The sequence below is a fragment of the Neolamprologus brichardi genome, chromosome 7 (genome assembly GCF_056152115.1).
Source record: "Neolamprologus brichardi isolate AB-2024 chromosome 7, ASM5615211v1, whole genome shotgun sequence".
NCBI classification, from domain to species: domain Eukaryota; kingdom Metazoa; phylum Chordata; class Actinopteri; order Cichliformes; family Cichlidae; genus Neolamprologus; species Neolamprologus brichardi.
Window position 1 is genome coordinate 3653749 of NC_142110.1, and position 21214 is coordinate 3674962.

At 43.9% G+C, this 21214-nt stretch overlaps 1 protein-coding gene across 11 annotated transcripts in view; it reads right to left on the reverse strand.

The window, feature by feature from the left end:
- The window catches only part of mical3a (microtubule associated monooxygenase, calponin and LIM domain containing 3a), a 93532-nt gene that overhangs the window by 13526 nt on the left and 58792 nt on the right, over positions 1-21214 (reverse strand). For 4 of the 11 annotated variants that reach the window (XM_087842849.1, XM_087842847.1, XM_087842853.1 and 1 more), the window contains exons 24-42: positions 20023-20136; positions 19668-19769; positions 18546-18650; positions 17991-18177; positions 17283-17377; positions 17065-17158; positions 14423-14618; positions 12849-13117; positions 12488-12580; positions 11742-11903; positions 11258-11320; positions 10126-10200; positions 9847-9960; positions 9671-9750; positions 7555-9586; positions 7378-7475; positions 4390-4440; positions 3557-3664; positions 2541-2634 (exon numbers count right to left, since the gene is read on the reverse strand). In XM_087842849.1, coding sequence (XP_087698975.1) covers positions 2541-2634; positions 3557-3664; positions 4390-4440; positions 7378-7475; positions 7555-9586; positions 9671-9750; positions 9847-9960; positions 10126-10200; positions 11258-11320; positions 11742-11903; positions 12488-12580; positions 12849-13117; positions 14423-14618; positions 17065-17158; positions 17283-17377; positions 17991-18177; positions 18546-18650; positions 19668-19769; positions 20023-20136 — 4132 coding nt within the window. Of the gene's footprint in view, positions 1-1713; positions 1765-2540; positions 2635-3556; positions 3665-4389; positions 4441-6250; positions 7083-7377; positions 7476-7554; positions 9587-9670; positions 9751-9846; positions 9961-10125; positions 10201-11257; positions 11321-11741; positions 11904-12487; positions 12581-12848; positions 13118-14422; positions 14619-17064; positions 17159-17282; positions 17378-17990; positions 18178-18545; positions 18651-19667; positions 19770-20022; positions 20137-21214 lie in introns of those variants that run through there. The other 7 variants (XM_087842856.1, XM_087842848.1, XM_087842852.1 and 4 more) reach the window with 7 other exon arrangements.

Sequence of the window (21214 nt, forward strand, 5' to 3'; positions counted from 1 at the left end):
GCATAGATTTGGTGTGTTGCCGTTTGCTGGGTTATTCTGCATATTTGCTCTGTTGTGTGTGTCGACGTGTTGAGGAAATTGCTTCATTTTTATGTGTATTGATTAGGGCTGCCACAATTAGTCGACTAGTCACGATTACGTCGACTATCAAAGTCGTCGACGACTGATTTAATAGTCGACGCGTCGTTTGAAGCTTTGTAAGATCACAAAAGACGCAGGAATAAGTAGTAGGATTTAAGAGTGTAATAACGGACTGAAACAGAAGATGGCAGCACTGCATGTACAAGGATGCCAGCTGCCGTTAAACCCCGAAGAAGAAGAAGCTGTCCCAGAATTCATAGCGCAGCCCAGCTCAGTTCACAACAATGGCGGCAGCTAGTTAGTTTTAATATTACTCTTATTATTCTTTCTGGGTCACAAAATAAACGTTTAACATATTTTCAGGCGAGAATGTAGCTGTGTAAACCTCAAATATCTGCTCAGTTTATCAAGACACCACATATTTTCAAAAGCGCTCCGACGTTTTCGGAGACGTCTGTTACCCGCTAGCTCGATAGTTAGCCGGGAGCAAGGCTCACTAGAGCCGTGAGAACACCGGACTCCCGCTGATCGTTTTCAAACCCACCGCCGTCTTTCGCTACTCAGGTTAAACATGATATATAAGTCACTTAGATAACTTAAAAATGTTATTGTTTGGCTTTTTTTTAGTATTTTATTTGTTCCTGAGTAAATCGGTTTGGCTGAGATTAAAGTTATAGTTTTTACACAGCTGAATAAACGTCAAGCAGACAGCTGATTATCAGAAGCATGAGATGCTCTAGAATATACTCCGGTGTCCTGTTATATTTTAGATAGCAAGGAGTTTATTAAACTTCACTGAAACAATCTGCAAATTTCATTAAAATTTAATAAACTATCATCTTGTCTTTATTTTTAGTTAGCACATACCTTAAACACTTAAAGCTGTAAGCTAATGATAGTTATATAAGATCAGATGCTGCTGGTGCAATAAGCTGTACGTTTTATGTCCAATGGATGATGATCTGATTAGTGACTAATCGCAAAAATAATCTGTGACTAGTCAACTATCAAAATAATCGTTTGTGGCAGCCCTAGTATTGATTTGAGCAGAAAAGAAGAACTAGCTCTCCACTTATGTACAATTAAATCTACGTGTGCTGAGATCTTTAGGTGGAGCAGATAAGCTGGAAGCAGAGCAGGATTGCTGTTATGCAGCATTATCCCAATGCAGCAAAAAAAATAAGTAAATTGAAAAAAAAGATAAGACAAGATCTCAAGAAATATCTGTATCAAGTCATCCAACCACAGCAAATGTTTGCAGAAATGATTCCAATAACAAAGTTGTCGGGCTGCAAACCAATCCGAATTTGATTTCTTACATTCTGATTGCATTTAGAAAATCTAACGTGATCCGAGTATTGACTGGAGAGGCAGTGAGAGACACGAAACACATCCAGAATGAGCAGACACCAATCTATGTCGGGGAGGGGGACACACGCATTCTCCTCGTTCGCATGCAGCTCGGACTGATGATGGCAGACACGTTATGGACGAACACATATCGACATGTTCGGAGATGGAGAACTGTTGCGGTGCGTCACCACAGATGGACCCTATGTAACAGTTTCATGTGTGATTAATCAAAAGGAAAGGGAGAAAGAAAATTAAGAAAACTACAGTAAAATCTAATACCTGATCTTCTTTTGTGCTGTTTGGGTAATGTACAAGTACCTTTATACAATCCTTTAAGAGAGTAGAGTATTAACACGTTAAAACATACTCAGACAGCAAACTGGATAAACAGCGGATGGTAAAGTAAAACAGTCATTTGGTCGGCGACTGAAATTAATGCTCCGTGTGTCTAGATGCATGCATTTGCATGATTAAAGTTTTCATTTCATTCCATTAACTTCACCATAAAGTGCACTAGGCTGGAATATCATTTCAATGCTGCAACGTCGACCTTCGTACTTTATCCTCATGCAAATCTACATCATGTAAATATTATATTATTACTACTGAGCACAATTCACGCTTAGAAAAAATTGCGCTGCTCTCGAAGAAATTATTTAGTTCTCATTTCGGAAGTACATCGTCTGTGATAGTCCCTTGTCGGAAACAATTCGGGATTATTACTTTGGAGAAATAAATGTGTTTTTCCTGCATGCAAAATCATGTGCTGAATTATGCTTCGGCACAAGTGAATAAATGGTAAACGCACACGCATTTCAGCACAATCGAATGAGCGCAGAGGGACAGGTTTGCTGAGTTACGTAACCCTGGCGGTTGTTATTACTATTCCCTTTGGAGCTCTAGAAAACTCTGAACTCATATTGCGTAAAGATAAAAACGTGGCCTCTGGTGAGCAGCTTTTATGACCAAGATCTTACGGCAAAGTACTTGTAAAAAATTAACAAGTGAGGCGTCTAATACGCGATATTAAAAATGCACGAGCGCATAGGAAGCCAAACTGAATGAAAAAAAATCGATATATGTAAGTATGACTGACGAGTTATTACCTGCTTCTCCTCTCAAAGCTTTCTCCACAGCTACGCCCCTCTCTTCCAGCTGCCTCTGCTTCTCCTCCACCTGCTCCAACTGCCTCTGGATGATCTGAGGAGACGATCAGCAGCAGAGGCACATCAGTATCATAAATGCACAGGGTGATAACTAACTAACAGTAATTAGAAATCCCCCCTAAACCCACACGGGCTCAGTCGATGCGGCTGTTTACTCTGTTGAAATATAAATGTCAGAAGTGGCGACGACAACTATATTTAACGCCTACAGCCACATGGGACAAACCCCAAGAAAACGTGCAGATTTCAGTCGCTTGTCGTCTTCTCTGTGTCTTGATTTATAACTGGACTCATTCTTAGAAAAATAAGTTGTTGTTTTTTTTGTTTTAATTTGAAACTTTTGATGCTTTATAGCACACAAATTGTGTGAAAATGTTTTTTCCCCCCTCTCGAATCTCCTGTAACAGCTTCTGTCAGGTGTTGGGTTTATCTGTACCACACAGAATTGGGAGCTGAAATAGAAGAAGTCCTGTGGGGTCCTGCAAATAGCCAGTAAAGGGAAGCAAAACTGAGGCGAGCAAATGACAGCTCCAGGAGAAAAGAGAGCTTAGTGCTGAGTCAGGGGGACGGAGTCTGACTGCAGTTACAACATCAATCACGATGGATGAATCTGGCCTCAGCTCAAAACATTAGGAGTGACCAAATGGTAAAAAGCACCAGGGGAACTTTTTTAAGTTAGAGGAAGAACGCAGGAAACTGAATTCCCAAATTAAATTAGAAAAACAGTCTTTATGGGGGCGACCGTGGCTCAGGGGGTTGGGAAGCGTATCTGTAACTGGAAGGTCGCCGGTTCGATCCCCGGGCTCAACCGTAGCTGCCTCCACCAGTGTGTGAATGCGAGAGTGAATGAATAGTGGCATTGTAAAGCGCTTTGGGTGCCTTGAAAAGCGCTATATAAATCCAATCCATTATTATTATTATTATTATTATTATTATTAAAAGAAGAAAGGACAAACCTGGGCTCTGTGGAGCCGCTTCAGTTCCTCCTGCTTGGCCTGTCGTCGTGCAGCTTTTTGGACTCTACGCGTCAGCTTGGCATTAAGCTCTTCCTCCGTGTAGGTTTTCTGTGTGGAATAACAAAACGCAAATCAGAAAAGTCTCATCCACAAGGTCCTAATGTGTGTAGGTGGCTCCATGAGGTGCTGAGCGCTCAGACTAGCTGAGGGGAACTTTCTGGATCTTCTAACAGGGAGAGGAGATAACAGGAAAGTGGCTAATGCTATTTAAAGCTTCATCGGTCATCTACTGGACTCTCGGGGGCTAGAAAAGTTATGCTTGCATAAAACACAGTGTGAAACATACTTCGTATAAACTTTGCTGCAAGCTCTGTTATAATCCTCCACAATAGATAAATACATGTGACAAAAAACAGATGTTTCCGCTGTAAGGATGAGCATTTAAGCTAGCGCAAAACGGCAGAAAGAGAAAACAGTACTGAGTGAAAACATGTGAAAAGGTCCTCCAGTATCCACGCTGGAGTAAATACAGTGCCGCAGTGACAGATTAATCTCATACCAGTCACAGAGGAACAGCCTGGGGTGTCAACAGATGCAGAGGTATCACGGTGACCAGAAAAGAGAGCGCTATTGGAAACGTCGTGTTATAACAGAGTGGATATTCAGCAGTGAGCGAGCGAGCGTTGCTGTCCAACTGTCGCATGCATCCAGACAGAACAACGATTAGCTTTAGGCCAGGCCTACGCAGCGTGTTATGGAAGTAAACTGGCACGTGTGCAGGAAGGCGAGACGGGGTGCAGGAGGGTTATCAGCGGGAATGTATGTGATACTACCTTTGTGGCATACGATCTCTTGAACGCCAGTGCGTGAGGGACATAAACAGACTTGGGGCAGACGAAACATAAAAGGGAGGAAACAAACATGATACAGATGATATGATTAAACGGGTTAATGATTATGTTAAATAAACAAAAATTAAATAAACAGAACAGTGAGTCACAGTCTGGTTGGTACAATCGAAACAGGCAACGTTAATATCACAAAAAAAGACAAAGTGGAATGAAATAGTTAAACATCTACATTAACTACAAAATTGTGACACTAACCAAGAAACTCAAGTGTAAAATGTTTTATGATGAGATGTTGTGTCCAATACTACAACTATGACGCTTGTGTCTTGTCTAGTATTCACAGATCTGAAAGGGATGGGGACAACAACAAAAAAAGAGACTACTCTATAGATTTCCCAGGGGCTCTCACTGAATCACACATGGCTGAGAGGCATGATACAACTTAAAACTCCTGTTACTGTAGCCGTGTGAAGTCTGAAGTGAGTAATTCAGATCAATAATCATTACAAAGAAGAAAACGACATTCATCATACGACAACGAGCCACAACATCAAAACCACAGACGGGTGAAGCGGTTAGCACCGCAGCATAGACGCCATGATACAAAGCAACGTCCTGCAGGTTTTAGATCTCACCCTGGGTCAACACACCTGAATCAAATGATTAGTTCATTACCAGCCTTTGGAGAACATCAACACATGTTGGCTGTGTCCCAATTCAGGGTCTGCAGCCTTAAAGTACGCAGCCTCAACGATCCTCGAGGGCCGCGTACTTAAAGACCGCTAAGGCCGGAAGTGCAAGGCTTGTGAAATGGGACAGTCTAGCCTCCGTCGCGCTGCCCAGGTTGCCTAGCAACCATGATACTAACAGCTGGAAACGTTTCGTACAGCTTTGTTTGACAGAAATGAAGGAGAAAATCTTTTGTTCATTTGTTTGTTTGTTTCTACATGAGCTTTGATCATTCTCTGATTAAGCTCAGCTATTGAACGGCGTATATTTTAAAGGCTTTAAAACCAAGTTAGTACAAACGTCACTGATGTCACATGACTTTGCCGACATGTGGCCAACAGTAATGTTTTAATGTTCTTCGTTATTAAACATTTGCACATAAATAAGTGACATAATATTCAGTACTTAAAGTTTACTCTTCGGCTGCCCCTCATCTGCCGTTTTTTCCGGCAAAATTATCCACACCCACCGCCGCGCTATGCATTCTGGGATATGTTGGGCCACGAAGTCTACACCGCCACGTCCTTAAAATTCAGGGAAATGAAGGACGCATTTGAGGGCCGCATTTTGAGCAGCCTTCGAATTGAGACAGCCTTCGTCGCGTCGCTGTGACGTAATCGGCCTTAAAATGCGGCCTTTAAGGCTGCAGACCCTGAATTGGGATACAGCCATTGAGGAGGTCATTTAGCCATTTAAATCAGCTGTGTTGGATCAAGGATACATCTAAAACCTGCAGGACACCGGCCCTGAGGTCTGGTGTCCTGAAACTTTTCCATGTGTCCTGGTTGCAACACACCTGCATACATTTCGTAGGTCATTAGCAAGACTCTATAGAGCTTGACTGCAAGCTCTTTTAGAAGTACATTTTTCCAAAAACTTAAATTTACTTGAGTAGGGTGAGGGGTTGCCACCTCAGCATGCAGTCAACTTCTATACTCTTGCTAATTTTATTCAGATGTGCTGCAACAGGGACACGTGGAAAAGTTTCAGGACACCGGCCCTCGAGGACTGGAGTTTGCAACCTCTGAACTAAACATTGCTGCAAACCAATCAGAGCAATGAAAGCGCTCCAGAGCAGATCCACAGAACCAAAAGGATTCATTGCCAATATCACGGTGGGCGACACAACAGGACACACCCAGAGGTTCTGTGCCCAAGCCCCGAGTGGGGGAAAATCGACGCGGGTGTCCACAGGCTTTAATGTTGTGGCTGATTTATGTACACGTTTCCAGAACATACACAAACAAAAGAGAACAGGAGCACATCTGAGCTTCATGCCTCTGGCCCTGACCACGATTCTATCTATTTAAAACCACCAGAAACACACACAGACTCAGCAGCAGTGGCAAATATAATGCTGAATTTCAGCCATGAATGCAATGAGTGCAAATAGATTCCAATAAAAGAGCTCATGCTCTAAAATTTAAGGATTTGTCCCAAATATGTGCATAGTTCCAACGCGATTTATGCGTCCAGGATATTGAATTATTATCTTTTAAAGAATTCACTTGCCCAGACCTTGAAAATATTTTTATCATAATTTGTTCTGAGACCTCCCAAGGTCAAAAAAATGTATATACACGTTCTTTTATTCCAATAACTCATTAAAAAGAGATGAAATTATATCAAATATTTATCTGGGGTTTGCTTGCAAAGCCACCGGCACCTTATATGAACTTTAACTAAAAGATTGGTGATGCTAAATGGCACGATTCAGAAAGATGACACTTTCTGAAATTCAAAATTATGTAACCCCTGCTGCACAATACCTCCTCGTCGTCTTTCTCCATTTCTCGCTTAACCTCCTTCTCCTGTCCCCTTTTTTTATGCCTCTCTTTCACCCCCCTTTTCTCCTTCAACTCCCTCCTTCTCTCCTTTTCCAGTTTCTCTTCCTTTATTGCCTCCTTCTGCATGCCTGACACTAGGTCAAAGATGTCCACATGCCTCTAGGAGTGGAAGAGATTATATAAAGAAAAAGATTTTCGAGAGGAAGCAAAACAGAAACGGGTACAGCGGATGTCGGGATGATATGTATAGCCTTGCAAAGCCAGACTGCACGAGTTTCATTCACAACAGTTTGATTTTAAGTTGTGTTTTCATCTAATCGGATGAACCTGCACGAGTAAAATTAAAAGGTCCAAAAAGGCGGTTGTAAGGACCCCAGTCAACTCCGGTTGGCGTTGCAAGCCTGTGCATGCACGAATCCCTAAAGACAACCATGTGACATCTGTATTTGCTCACATCTGCTTTGGACTTCTGGGAGGATCTCTCCAGAACGTCGTCACAGGACAGGTCGGAATCTTCGGAGAAACTCAGGTTTCTCCGCGTTTTCACGTCTACTTCAAACGACAAGCAAAGACAACAATCAGCAATCAATAATTTCATAACATGAAATGAGCTTCGGAAGAATAGTCTTACCCGAAGATCTTCCAGGAGGTGACGTCCTTCTCTTCCCAGAGTCCTGAGTAGTGGAGCTGGACGACGGTGTACTCGGGCACGACTTATCGTCCTTCTTCTTCTTGTCCTTCTTGTACCCTGAGAAGACAGCCTTCCACAGAGACTTGTGTTTCGGAGGCGTCTCGTCTGCGCCCGAGAGCCTGCTGCTGTCGTTCTTGGCTTTTTTCTCCTTCTTGTTTTTCCGCGGTGAGAAGAGGGAGCTTCGTTTCTTACTTTTACTTGTAGAGGAGCCGTCTGACGAAGCCACCGAGCTGTCCAGGCTCTTGTTGCTGCTAAAGAAACGCTCCGACAGGGCCTCGGACTTCTTTGACTCTAAAGCTTTCACAGCTGATGTCTTTGGAGATGACTTTTTACTTTTTCCAACAGCGTCTGGTGTTACATTCCAGGCCACTTTAGGTGAGGCGCCCTTTTCCCCATCGGACTCTTTCATTTTGCTCAACTGTTTGGCCATAGCTTCTTTTAGAGCCGGGCTCTTGACAGATTTTTCTCTGGCCCTTATCCTCTCCTCTGCAATCTCCCTGGCTTCTGGAGAGAACTGAGTTGCCCTCTGGGTCTTAGAGACTGGGTTGACTGGGATATTAGGTTTACCGTTTTCCATTGCTAGCGCCAAATGAAGGGGAGGTTTTTCCCTGCTTGGCTTGCTCGTGGGCGGAGTGTAATACCTGTTCATGCTTGCGTCTGGTGTCCGGTCGTCGTAGCTCTCCTCCACATCGTCAGCAAAAGGAATCTCCTCCACCGTCTCCACAAACGACTTCCTCGTCTCCTGCGGCCGTGGCTTCTCCCTCTTCTTCTCCCTCATCACGACCACCGGGGGTGTTTCTGGAGCTGCCTGAGGTGAGGAGACCTTCCTGGGTGCTGGTTTGGGCACAGATACGGGGCTCAGCTGGGTCCTGGGTGCAGGAACAGGGGTAGTGGCTTTTGCTGGCTCTTTGGCATGCTCAGGAGGTTTTTCTGTTCCGTTGGTCCAGGACACCTGGTGTCTCTGCTGCCTGAGCACGGCTGGAGACTGATTAGCAGGCACGGGTGGTGGCGGACTGGAAGGTGGCGTCAGCATAGCCGAGTCAGACGTGTTATAGCTGTCACTGTTTACCGTCTGGCTCGTGGCCACACTTCCATTCAAGCCCAAGCCTGAGCTGCTGCTGATGTCTCTTTTATCAGAGCCATCGCTCTTGGGCTCAACAGGAGCGATAGGAGTGATGACCTGACCCTCGAGAGTGATATTGAGTCTGCGAATGACAGCCCGGCCAGTGAAGGCAGGCTTCTGTTCCCCGGACACGTCTGGCGTTTGTGTCTTAGCGAAGTTGGAGTCCTGAGTTGGAGTCTTAACAACACTCCTTTCTAAGATTTTACTGCTGCGGTCCAAAGGAGACAGACCGAGGCTCTTTCTTATCTCAGCGCTCTTCAACCAGAACTCCTCAATGATATCCGTCTTTTTAGACGGCGTCTCTTCTGTTGAGGAATTTGAAGGCTCTGGCGTGGCCGTGTTGGTTTTAGCCAAGGGCGTTGAAGTGACTGCAGGGACGGGCTGAGTTCTGACGGGAGAATCGGAGGTGAGGGGCGACGAGGGTTCATGGCAGGGCAACGGCTGGGCACAGATCGGGGAGAGGGGGTTTCCTGTGAGAGGGCAAATGGAGCGGTGAGGAAAGACGGGAGATTTAGGTCCTTCAGTTTCGGGCAGGGGTGTAGGCTGCGAGCAAATTGGTGAGGTCACTGGTGACTTGAGAGGTGACTGACTGGGTGGCTGTAGTGGAGAGGCAGCAGGTGGTTTGGTGGGTGAAAGAGGAGGAGATGAAGCAGACGTTGGGGTTTTAACTGGTGTAGAAGCAGCAGCATTAGTAGGTGAGGGAACAGGAGACAACTGCTGGACAGGAGCAGGTGAAGGGCACAGTGGGATCCTGGAAGTTGGAGATGGAGTCGTCTTTTCTGGCTTTGTTTCCTCAGGTATGAAAGGATCAGGAAAAAAGCGGAGACCAGGAGATTTTACTGGACTTATCTACGAAACAAAACAAACAACAGAGGAGTTTAGGATTCAGGTAAAAGCCATTAATCGCTTTGAACTTCTGAAGCATCATCTCACCTGGGTTTCAGGTTCTGGGGACGGTTTAAGCGGAAAAAGAACGATATCGTCCTTCTGCAGCAGGCTGATGCTGGATGGTTCTGAATTCACAAAAGGGAGAAGAAAAGGCTCGTTGCCTTTGATTTGTGGAAAACATATCTGCGTGATCGTGTGGAGAAACGTTTTGTGACGTGTACCGATACTGGAAGCTGTTGCCAAGCTTTCCGATTTCCTGTCTTCCTCGGGAAGCGCTTCATCGTGCTCCGACTGGTGCAAACGAGCCTCGGCTTCCGCATCCGACGGGATGTCGTCTGGAATTTAAACATCACATCATCAAATATTTCATTATTACACAGCTTTGATTATCTGAGTCGTTTCATTTTGATGAAGAGAGTTCTTTGTAAACAAAAATGCTATTTTCCACATGTTAGACACTTGATGGATTCATTACTATTTGTAATGTTTTGACTGTTTACCCTGATCCATCTCTGTGCCGGGCTCCATATCTGCACTGTCTGCTTCTGCTTCGAGTGCTTCATCTTCGCAGGGCTCTGACATGACAAAAAGGGAAATAAATTAGTCGTTGGAATATTATTATCGTGTCTTTAGACAATAACTGTGAGAACTTTGTCCTGTTTAAAAGTAGCTTGAATGAATCTTCTCAGAAATCCTGACAGTGAGGTGGAAAGCTATCAATTTGGAAAAGCCGAATACAAAAATTAAAGGTCGGAAAAAAGGTGAGTAGGTTTTAAAAATCAAAATCTATTTTTCTTCAGACAGCATTAGGAAAGAGTTTGGGCAAAAAAAAAAAAATCTTTTGCATACAAATCAAACAGTCTAAGTCTTCTAATATGAACAAAGGAGCAGCTAGGCTGCAGCTACATGCAGCAACTTTAAATTAGTAAGCTGAAAATATTTGATCCAAGCAGAAGCACAACCAGAATGTTACTGGTTAAACTGTGGTTAGCGAGCAGAACTGGGAGGGGGCAGTTTATCCATGCAGTTTATATATCAGCTTTAACTACTAGGTGAGCGATCTTCCGAGTGCACGGGCACATAAACTACTAAAAGAGCTTTGTAATTGGTCTGATCTCTGCTGCAGGTCTTTGCTGGGCCTTTAACCCTGAACTCAAGGCTTACACGAGGACTTCAAACAGAGGTGCAGGACTCTCATTCAATTCATTCAAGCTCTTAATCAGCTGATAATGTACTTCAACACCCACATTCTGTGAACTTAATGCAAGTACAAGTGCCATTAAGAGGCGAGCTCCCAAAGCTGTGGTGCCTTGTGGTTTCAAAGCTTGATAACTCACTCCCCGGAATATATTACTTTACAGCACAACATACAGAGCGAGTGCAAAGGAAAATACATATTTTGGAAATTAGAAGAGTAGAATGTGAGGTTTGGTTACAAAAGGTGAAACACAAGTGCTGATCTGAACCCAGGAGAGAAAAACACTTGAGCGACAGCCTTACAGCAGGCATGCTTGTGAGTTTACTGGTCTCTGCATGTGTTTGTGCATGCTCCATGAAAAGAGGCCAGCCCAGCTGACAGACAGAATAGGAGTCTAAGACGGGATGTCGGGATCCCTTTAGAGTCTGTGCTACCTCCAGACAGGGACTCCAACCAGACTCTCACTGCCTCGTGTCGGGCGGACGTGTGGGCAGGGGCTACACTCAAACCAGAAGATACAGAACGACGAGGGATAGATGGCGGGGAAATAACAGTAAAGCAATTAGACACATGAGAAATAACATGGGAGAACACAAAAGAACAAAAGAGAATCAAATCAAAGGAACTGAGGAGAGGGTTAAATGGCGCACTGGGATGCGTTTGGAGAGCGTTATATTCGCCCCAGAGGAACAACAGCGACTCTGAATGACACAAAATTAGACATTCCGAGAAATAAAGCAATGTTACACAAATGTACAAATCAGAGGTAATTCAAAACAACAAGCTGGGGGTCCACCTGTGGCAGACACAGACAAACAGGACAGCAGCAGCAGCCACACTTGCAAAATGAGACAGCCTGATCCTGAACATGGCGAGACCCACGGCCTTCCCAGGCGTATAGGCCCCCGGGTGGGTTACCTGCAGAGGAGGGCTGCGTGAGCTCAGAGGGCTGGGAGAGTTGGGAGGCTGAGGCCAGCTGGCCATCATCCTTGTCTCCCTCAGACTCCAGATGTGCTCTCAAACCTGGAATGGCGCTGGGATCCACAGGCTGCAGGACTTGTCGGATGTGGAGATTCCTCGCTAAATGTAAGTGTTGCGATTTTGTATTTTTTGCGTAGCGTAAAGTTGTGCGAGTTAGGAGAGGAAGATAAAGAGAGATGAGGGTAGTTGTGGAAGAAAGGAAGAGGAACAGGGAGGAAAATGGAAGAGAAAAGGCAGAGAGACAGTTATACAGTGACAACGGGAAAAAATCATCCAAGAGAAATGAAGGGAGGCTGCATGCAATACACTGCAAAAACCATAAAAGTAAGCTTCAAGGGTACAAAGCTTGGAAAACAAAATAATAACACATTTGTTAAATATAACAGTTCCGTCACACAGCTGTAAAACATAACTGCAGCGCCGTGGGGGAGATAATCACATCTGATTCATCAGATTAGTATTTTAATGCCACTCCAGAGGTTTGAGACAGAAGGTTAGATGGAACGGGACTGACGATGAAAAGGGAACACTGATGAACACAAAACTCACATAAAAACACAACAAACCAAACCATAAAGAAGCCAAAGGCACACTTCTTGTAGAAATGATTAAAAATGAAACCCAAACAAGGCAGAATTATTAAAAGTAACTGCAAACACATCCGCAGGCACTTCCGTTGCTACCTTTAAATGTACCAACATCCTCTTCGTCTGTAAGGTACTTCTCCAGCCAAAGGCCTGACTGGAGCTCTCTATCCCAGGGCCAGTAATCCCCCTCTGTCAGCAGGGGGAGACAAAGGCCCCCCAAAAATAAATCAAAAATAAAATGACACAGAGACAGAGACATACGCGTGCATCGTATGTGGACATGGCAGACGAGCAGAAAAGAGACACGAGGAAGACTCGGTGACGATAACATGAAACAGTAAACAACACGGAGCTCTGAGGTCAAGGCCGCTGAAGTCTGGATCGGGTGTAAACACATTAGCATAAAGAAACCATTAATTTCCACTATCCCGGGAATAACGATGCAAAACTAATTTACCTTCGCTCGACTCCTCATCTTCTTCGGCCTCATTTTCATCCTCCTCGTCCTCCTCCTCGTCCTCTTCATCTACTTCCCCGTCTCTGCTGCCCGTGTCAGCCAAAGCGTCACCCTCTCCCTCCTCGCAGTTATCGCCCCTCAGCTTGGCGTGGAGCTCTACCGCCTCCTTCCACGGAACGCCGCCGAGGTCTGACGGGCTGGGAAGCTGCTCCTCCACCTCTTCTTGATCCTCCTGCTCGTCCTCCTCTTCCATGTCTGACTCTGAGCTACTGCAGAAAGTAGAGGAAAGGCGTCAGCAAAGTGTTAGGGAACATGAAAGGAAGCAAGTGTTTGAGGACAGTACAAGTACGGAGACGTTCACAGCAGCCTGAGGGATTCTGGACTCAAGCAAAGAAGTTTTCTGTGATTCAAAATAGACAAACTGCTCGTTGGTGAACCCCCACAGTTAATCCCAACTAAGATGTTTTTAGCTTCCTCCCACTTCCTTTCTATCCCACTTCATCATGATTGGCTAACTGTCACAAACAAAAGGTTTAATTAAAGAGTGGGTGGAGCTTCTGTGCGCATAGCCAGAGCTGCTTGCATGACGCGACTATTTTAAGGACGTCCAAAGAGTTGAAACTTGTTTAACCCTTGAATGCACAACCTACCAGTATCTACACTCTTCCACGAGTGGGGTCAAAAATGACCCCAAATAGAAACAATGCATTTTGCTATAAACTCGGTTGTTATTCTTCAAAATCTTTAAAACGAAGAGTTGTAATATTTTCATATTTGAGTTATTCCTCATAAAACATGTTTGTGACATGAGGCCCTTTGCATTTTTATTTATTTTTTTCATTAATTTTAAGAAATTGCAGTTTTTGTATCACTTTTGTATGCTTGCTCTGCATATACTGCAGAAGCTGGGCCTTCCTTCTGAAAGGCACAAGTTGTTCATCCACTGTAACACAATCACTGAGCATGAATTTCTGCATCCATACCCAGACAATAGTCTGGGTACTCTATATCTGAGATGTCCGATTCTGAGTCAGTGCCTCCGATGGGCTCTTCATCCCATCCGTCCTGGATCATTTGTAAGGCAAGATCCACAGGGATCCTAGCTGGCCTCATAGCAGCCATGTTACTTTAAATATTAAAAAAAAAATCAGAAAGGACAATGTTTGAAATGCACAGGAAACTATAAACAGGGCTGCACATAAATGGTCCGCAGGTGCGCATTTGCTGTCAAAATAAACGCGCACCAGATAAGAAGTTGCAACGCTCGTTTGCGTACATTAGATGTTCTGGAGGAGGACAGACATTTGTTCAGAACTCTTAAAGATGTCGAAGAAGGAAGCTCCATAAGCAATTACTTTGGTGTTCCTCCACCACAAAAGAAGCGTGTATTCTCTGAATTTCTGGGAATACTTTTTTTTTGACAGCGAATGCACACCTGCGGACCACTTATGTGCCGCCCTGACTATAAATCATATTCATATTCATATTCAGTCATTTTTGACCCCACGTGTGCATTTAAGGATTAAAACTGAATATCATAAAAAAGAAATTAACGGATGTTGTTATAATCTTACCTAGAACCCAGGTCAGCATCTGTGGCCTTGTCCAGCACACTGCTCAGATTGTGCTCCGCCAGCGTTTCCTCGGGCACCTCCTCCAGCTCCTCCTCCCTCTGCAGGGACAGACGGTAGTTCTCCAGCTCAATGCGTTCTGGAGTTCCCTTTAGGCGTTTAGCTAGGCTCGGTTCCTGCAGGCCGTTCACTTCCAGCACTGTGGGGTGCAGGATCAAGGTAAGGAAGCAGAGGAGAGAGAGCACATACGTGCAGGTGATGATCAGGCAGATGCAAGAAGAACCAAACTAAATCAAATGTATTTGTGAACGCTGATGTGAAAACCGATGCAAATTCTGACAGTGTGTGTGTGAAGCTACGTCGGCGACAGCATCAACTCCATCACACATCCAACTAGTAAAATGATGCATTTCCATCCACATCTGCAGCCAGAACTTTAACCAAAGTAATCTCGTACATTAAGGACAAACTGACAAGGAGACACCGATTTAAGATCTATTACTGAATTTATTGCATTAGATAATATTCCTACAGCAAATAAGATCAACAAACACAAATAGGTTTCACACTTTAAAATAGAGCCATTGTTCTATACTTAAATGTACAAGATTGGTGCCTTGCCTTGTTCCCATTCTGAGAAGCAAACCTTAAAACTGTATGTTTTGACAATATTTCCTCTGGCACAGGTTCATGACAGTGAAATGGGTTAAAATAGAGTTATGTGCTGTTGTTGTCGTGGAAGTGCAGCCGTCATCTTGTCACTTGGAGATAAATCTAATTGAAAAAAGAGCACTAGCACTGCTTTAAGGCCAATGCCTTAAAGTCCCATGATCTCATTAAACGTGTGATATTTGACACTGAATCGTGTTTATTTTGTATGTGTGACTCATATGAATAGATGTTTCCTCAAAAACAAGTGAAAAGTACGTAAAACAGCAAAGAAGAGAGAGATTTAAATTTAAACTGATACATATTTATACTTTAATAACCTACATCACTAAACACTGTAATTACTTCATCTGATATAGTCCAGGGTTGGACTTCTGTCAGCAGTTGGGGGTCTGTTTTGGTTTTTTTGTGGTTTATTTTGGTTTAGTGGTCCAAGAACTCCACAGTTGCTGAACTTTGCAGCAGCATCGGACGTCCTTACCATATAATGCATGTGTATTTGTGGATATATATCTGACGGATGCATAGACCTGCTTTGTTCTACAGCACTTTACACTGACTGCAAACCTCCACCAATATATTAGCAGCTGTTTGTCGTCTAATTTTAATGTAGAATATATTATAGTATGCACGGCTGCAGTATGACTACAGTATTTAATAAAGTCTTGCATCTGAAGTTATAAACTACACTTGCCACATTGCGGCAGGCCTACGCTTATTAACACTTACACTTATTAAAGTTTCAAATATTAATTTTCTGCAAAGCTTACCGGTTTCAGCTCTCTCTAGTCTAATCCGTGATTTTATTCAGCTACAGTGTGCAAAGCAATTACTGCAGATGAGACGCACTACGTCGAGCAAATACAAGTGGTTCTGGCAGGAATCTGTCGGGGGGGGGGGGGGGGGGGGGTTAAAGGCTGAGGAATGCAGGAAGGCAGAGGAAGGGGGGGTGAAAACAAAACTCCAGTCCCAAGCACCAATGCAAGCAGTAGTAAAGCTCTCAGTTTTAAGATGTTCTGATCGGAAGGGGAAAGGTAAAGCTCACAACAGCACTGATACAGGCACTTTATCACATGTAATAGTGAGTTTTAGGAAGAGGAACACTAATAGGTGCAAAACAACTTACAGAGAAAGAAACACGTCACAGAGCAGGCAGTAAAACAAACACGTCACACAGGAGGAGGTCGAGCTAAAAAAAGAGCACTCACAGGCCACTCGGGGTTACAATCACCAAAGAGTACAGCTTGGCTCTTCATTAAAAACAGGCAGCTCTATATCAATCATTAACAGTGTATAGAGATTGAATGTACACACCAGTGGGTAACTGATATATATTTTTGGGGGGCTAAGAAAGCTAAACTTTACTTCCACATTCACAGTAAAAACCAGAAAAGCAATGAGGTCTATGCAAAGGGTTAATGGTGCTGCCTGGAGAGCTGACCAGAAGGATTTCTGAGCAGCTCTCTATAATTTCCAAGCCAAGAAACAAACAGGTTTAAGATGCACCATTCACTTCTAAGATTATGGCGCCAGAGCACTGTTTGAATCCATCTGCCAATCACAAGTCATAAAGATCCTGCCAACAGAAACAGAAAGAATGCTGCATCTTCAGGAAATAATTCAGCAACTGAGAGACTCACAGTATTTACAGGACCATTTTCAAGCTTTGGTCACTCAGTACAAACTAAATCTAGATACATCCCACTGGCAGTAGTCGGCAAAGAGAAAAAGGAAGCAAGGAAGGAAATAAGAAGGGACACAAAAGTCATGCTAGAGGAGGCTGAGCAGGACATTGATGGTGAAACAGCAGAAGAGGTAGATGCAGTAGGTAAACAGGAAGGGAGAATCTAAGGGGTTGTGTGCCACCTGGTGGCAGGTCCGGGAGAGAGTGCGGCGGAGGGTGCCTAGCTGGACTCCCACACCCACGGCCAGACGCCAGGGCGCAGCCGCCACAGCTAGATAGGAAAGTCGAGTACCTGAGGGTTGGAGGTCAGCCGAGGGGGCAGCTGCTGCCATCGCCCTTCCAGGGGCATCCACGGTCGTAGTAGGTATTTGGGGGGTCTGATTCTCCTGCGAATGACACAAATGATTTTAGCATCAGCCGCGCTATCGGAGATATGAGATCACTCTCGGATCATTTTTCCAGCCCTATCCTGATTTCCACCAGGATTTCTTTAAGTAAATAAAAATGGACCTTGGCTGTGACTGGAGCAGCAGAGGGAGCAGGCCTCTTCCTCTGAGCATACCCAGACAGGCGGTAACAGTAGTGGGGCTTGCAGTAAAATTTTCCTGTAGGAGACACAGAGCATAAGCAAACACATTAAATGCACAAATAAATACATTCGGAAAATTTCACCTCACGGAGTCTGTGGGCTGCATCTAAAAACAATTCCTTTCTGTCTCAAGTGCATTCAGAGAAATCAGGAGGTTCTGTTCCCACAGCTGACTCTGAAAAAGCTACTGTGTCACTGAACAATCTGTTGCCTGTCCTTGAGCACAATAGACACCTCCCAGCGTGGAAAAATATGGAATCATAAGACTGCACTGAGTCCGAGGTGGGGGTTACCGCAAAAATCTCCTACAGCTGTCTTTTACATATTTAAAACCAATAAATTTTGAAAAATTATGTGTCTGTAACTTCATTTTTTGAATCAGGAAATGGCTCTGCTGCGTTCCTCGGCTCAAAAAAAGGCTGAGGTCATGGCGTGATCACACCACAGGAGGGCAGCAAACGAGCACGCAGTCAAAATCATTTCTAGATTGCATGTCTTCAAACGAAGAATCATCTTTGCAGCTTTACACTTTAGTCACTATATCGTACTCAAGATCATTTCAGTCTATTTCACCTTGTAGTTAATGGAATATAAGCACACGTGGGGCTGAAACCATTTGGAAAGCTTACCGTCCTCGACGTCAAACGCGTAAGAGGACAGCCGTAGAGTCGTGCCGCAGTAGTCGCACTTGAAACAGCTGCGATGGAAGAACTTCCCCTCGGCACTCAGCCTTTCCATCACGTACACGCGTTTTCGGCAGAAGAAACAAACGTCGCTGCCTCCGATGTTGACGGGGAATTCTTTCCTGAGCGAGCCCTGCAAGGGAAAAAGTACTGAATCAATCTTTATTTATAAATGAAGAGAAACGTTCAAACTGGTGCACAAGGAGAAAGTTGTTGTTAAGCCAGTCGCTCACATCAGGTCACTACAAATGTTTGAAAGATACTGATATTATTTACAAGCTAATGATTCCAAAATACAGCAATTCAAAAGTTATTCATTAGGGATGAATCAGTGCAGGCGAGCAGCAGTCCAAATTACAGGGACTCGTTGGGAAAACACACTCTGCAGCTACGGGAGAGAAGGAAGTTAAAATGTGGTAAAAGGAGCACGATGTGCAAAAAACACACGCTGCAGTGATCTGTGTAGCCACATGCCTTCTACTCTACAACCCGAGTGCTTACCAAATCCCTCTTTTCAGGTACTTGTGTGGGCTTGGGAGACTGAAGCTGACTGGCTATCTGCTCGGTCAATGAGCTAACGCCCCCTGTGTACATCCTTACATACTGCTATCAACAACAATGAGAGAAAGAAAGAAAATTAAGAGGACAGGTAGACAAACATTAGAAATGATGGTTGAAAAACAACGTGAAAAACAGAAGGAAGAGGTGTGTGTGCGACAAGTGCTCAAACACAGCAGACAAACAATGGTGTCTAACGGGGAATTTACACAAGACAAAGGAAGCGTTTCCACGCTGGACTGGTCGAGTGTTTAGACGTGTGTGAGGCTCCACCAAAAGCAGCAAACGCAGTTCCTGAGAAAAACCTCAAAAGTTTCATGTTGGGTTTACTACCAAGAGCTGGATTTCGAAAAAGATCAAATATCGCAGTGTTTAGACAACTCGGGTAAAGCAGTCATGCAGTTTTTATTCACTTGCACACACAAAGTCACTCATGCTGCACCGTATCATCCGCTGCACCGTAAATATAAACAAGCTGCAAAAATCTGCAAAGCGGCGTTGCTAATTCCCAAATTCAGCAAGTGTTTGGCATATGAGATCATCTTTGGGTCTAATTCTGAATTAATCTACACCAGGATTAGATTTCAATCTATGAAACCTCAAAGAGCTTTAAAAAGGGAAGAATCTAGGTCGACTGTAGCATGTGGCAAACCTAAGCCACGAAAACTATTACCGTGCACCGCTCTGCTAAATTGAAAGTTGGCTCGTCAACATGGGAATTACACTAGATGAGATTTTTGCTGCCAAGCTGCTCTTACAATCCAAATCAGCTACTGAGTACAAATAAGCGTGGGAATTATAACAAAGTTCTGCTAAGATTACTTTAGTATCTGTTCAGACACGGTGACGGATCACTTGCACTCACTAATCACAGCAAACGTGCTAAACAAATGAGTTTGCTCGCATTTCTGAACAAGCAGCCCGACTTTCAAGCAAACATCAGGTGAGATCACGTTAAGCGACTTGTGCTGGAAAGTGAGGTGCATCATCTTCCTGACAGGCCAAGTGCAAGTTTAGTGTGTCGGCGCCACAGCACGCCATTCCTTCCAGGCATAAAATGACTACCTGTCTCAAAGTGTCAGACGTGGTGGGGGGAGAATCAGGGGGACTCTGGGGGCTGGCCAGGCGCCACTGCTCCATAAAAAAGCGTGATGGCTTTTTCTTAGGCTCCAAAGAGGGAGAGAGAAGAGTTATTAGAAGTTAAAGTAAATCTAAAGAAGAATACTAATGTATTCAACTGAGAAGATATTATGATTTACTACTTATTCTGTAACATCCTGCTGTAACAACAGCCTCTCTTTCCTCTAGAGTCAGTTAAAGACTTAGGTGAGACAAAGTTGACCCAAAAAAAGTGCTTTTGTTAAAAATGTACAAATATTTAAACCTGTAATCATCCGTCTGTGTTGATAGTTCGAGTCACCTGTGGTTTGACTGGCTTGCCCTCAAATTGTAAAGCAAGTTGATCAGCCCTCTCCTGAATACTAAGCACACACAAGGGCATTTGGCCATCAGAGTCCAGAGGCTTTGCTGGCTTCTGCAGAGAAATCACCAAAGGGACGTATGGTGAGGAAAACGTTGCTAAATAGGAAATCTCCTTTTCATTGTGGTAAAAGCCATAGACTGCTGTCATTGTTCTCAGATTCAGGCTGACAAGCCTTTAATTTATGCAGTGAGTAAATAAACAATGAAAGCAATTTCCTTTAGTTAGCGAGTGTATTCAGCACAAAAACAACAGATATGAGATACTTAAGCATCGATTGGCAACAATCAAGTGAGCCTAGGGGTGGGCGATATAAACGTAATAAATTTGGCCAATGATAGAGATTTTGACTATACCACTCTATCGCGATAGCGCATGTTGATGATGTCATCAAGCGGCGCCTGTTTTGGTCGAAAGCATCGCAGCGGCTAAAACCATTATCATCTGCAAATTATGCCGACAGTCATAGCAAAGAGATGAAGCACTTTTGAAATATGGGGAAAGCCAAAAACTGCGCTTCCTCCACTTCCGTAACATTGATTCATTAATGTTGAATTCTCTCGCAGCTGCTCTATTCCCATGTTGTTGCAGTATATACTGTGCTAATGTTATGCTAACATAGCTGTGTCCCTAGCAATCACGTAGTACAACATGTTTAGGTGGAAGCTAGCGAGCTAACTTCCTGTTAACTTCTAACTCCGTTAAATTTAATAACCTCTGTTTTCATGGATGCCTGGATGTTAAACTTAATTGTTACACCTGGTAAAGCAGCAACGCTGATGATTTTATTAAAGATTAAAGAATTTAGACCGTTTTTAACTCAGTGTTCGTTTGACTTTGGGACCTGAAATGGACGGAGTTTTGGACCCAGATTATTCCGCGAAGCTCCTCACTATGGCAGCCGTAATGCTCTGACAATCCATCAAGCAGTGCGGCTTACCAAAGTTGAACTAAAACATTTTTTAACAGATTTCTGACCCAATCGGTTCGAGGTCAGTAAGCACAACCAGAATTCATACATAAGGCACACTCTCGATTTTTGAGGAAATTAAAGGATTTTAAGTGTGCCTTATAGTGTGGAAAATACGTTATACAGAAGAAAAGAATATATCGCGATATATATCGTTACCGC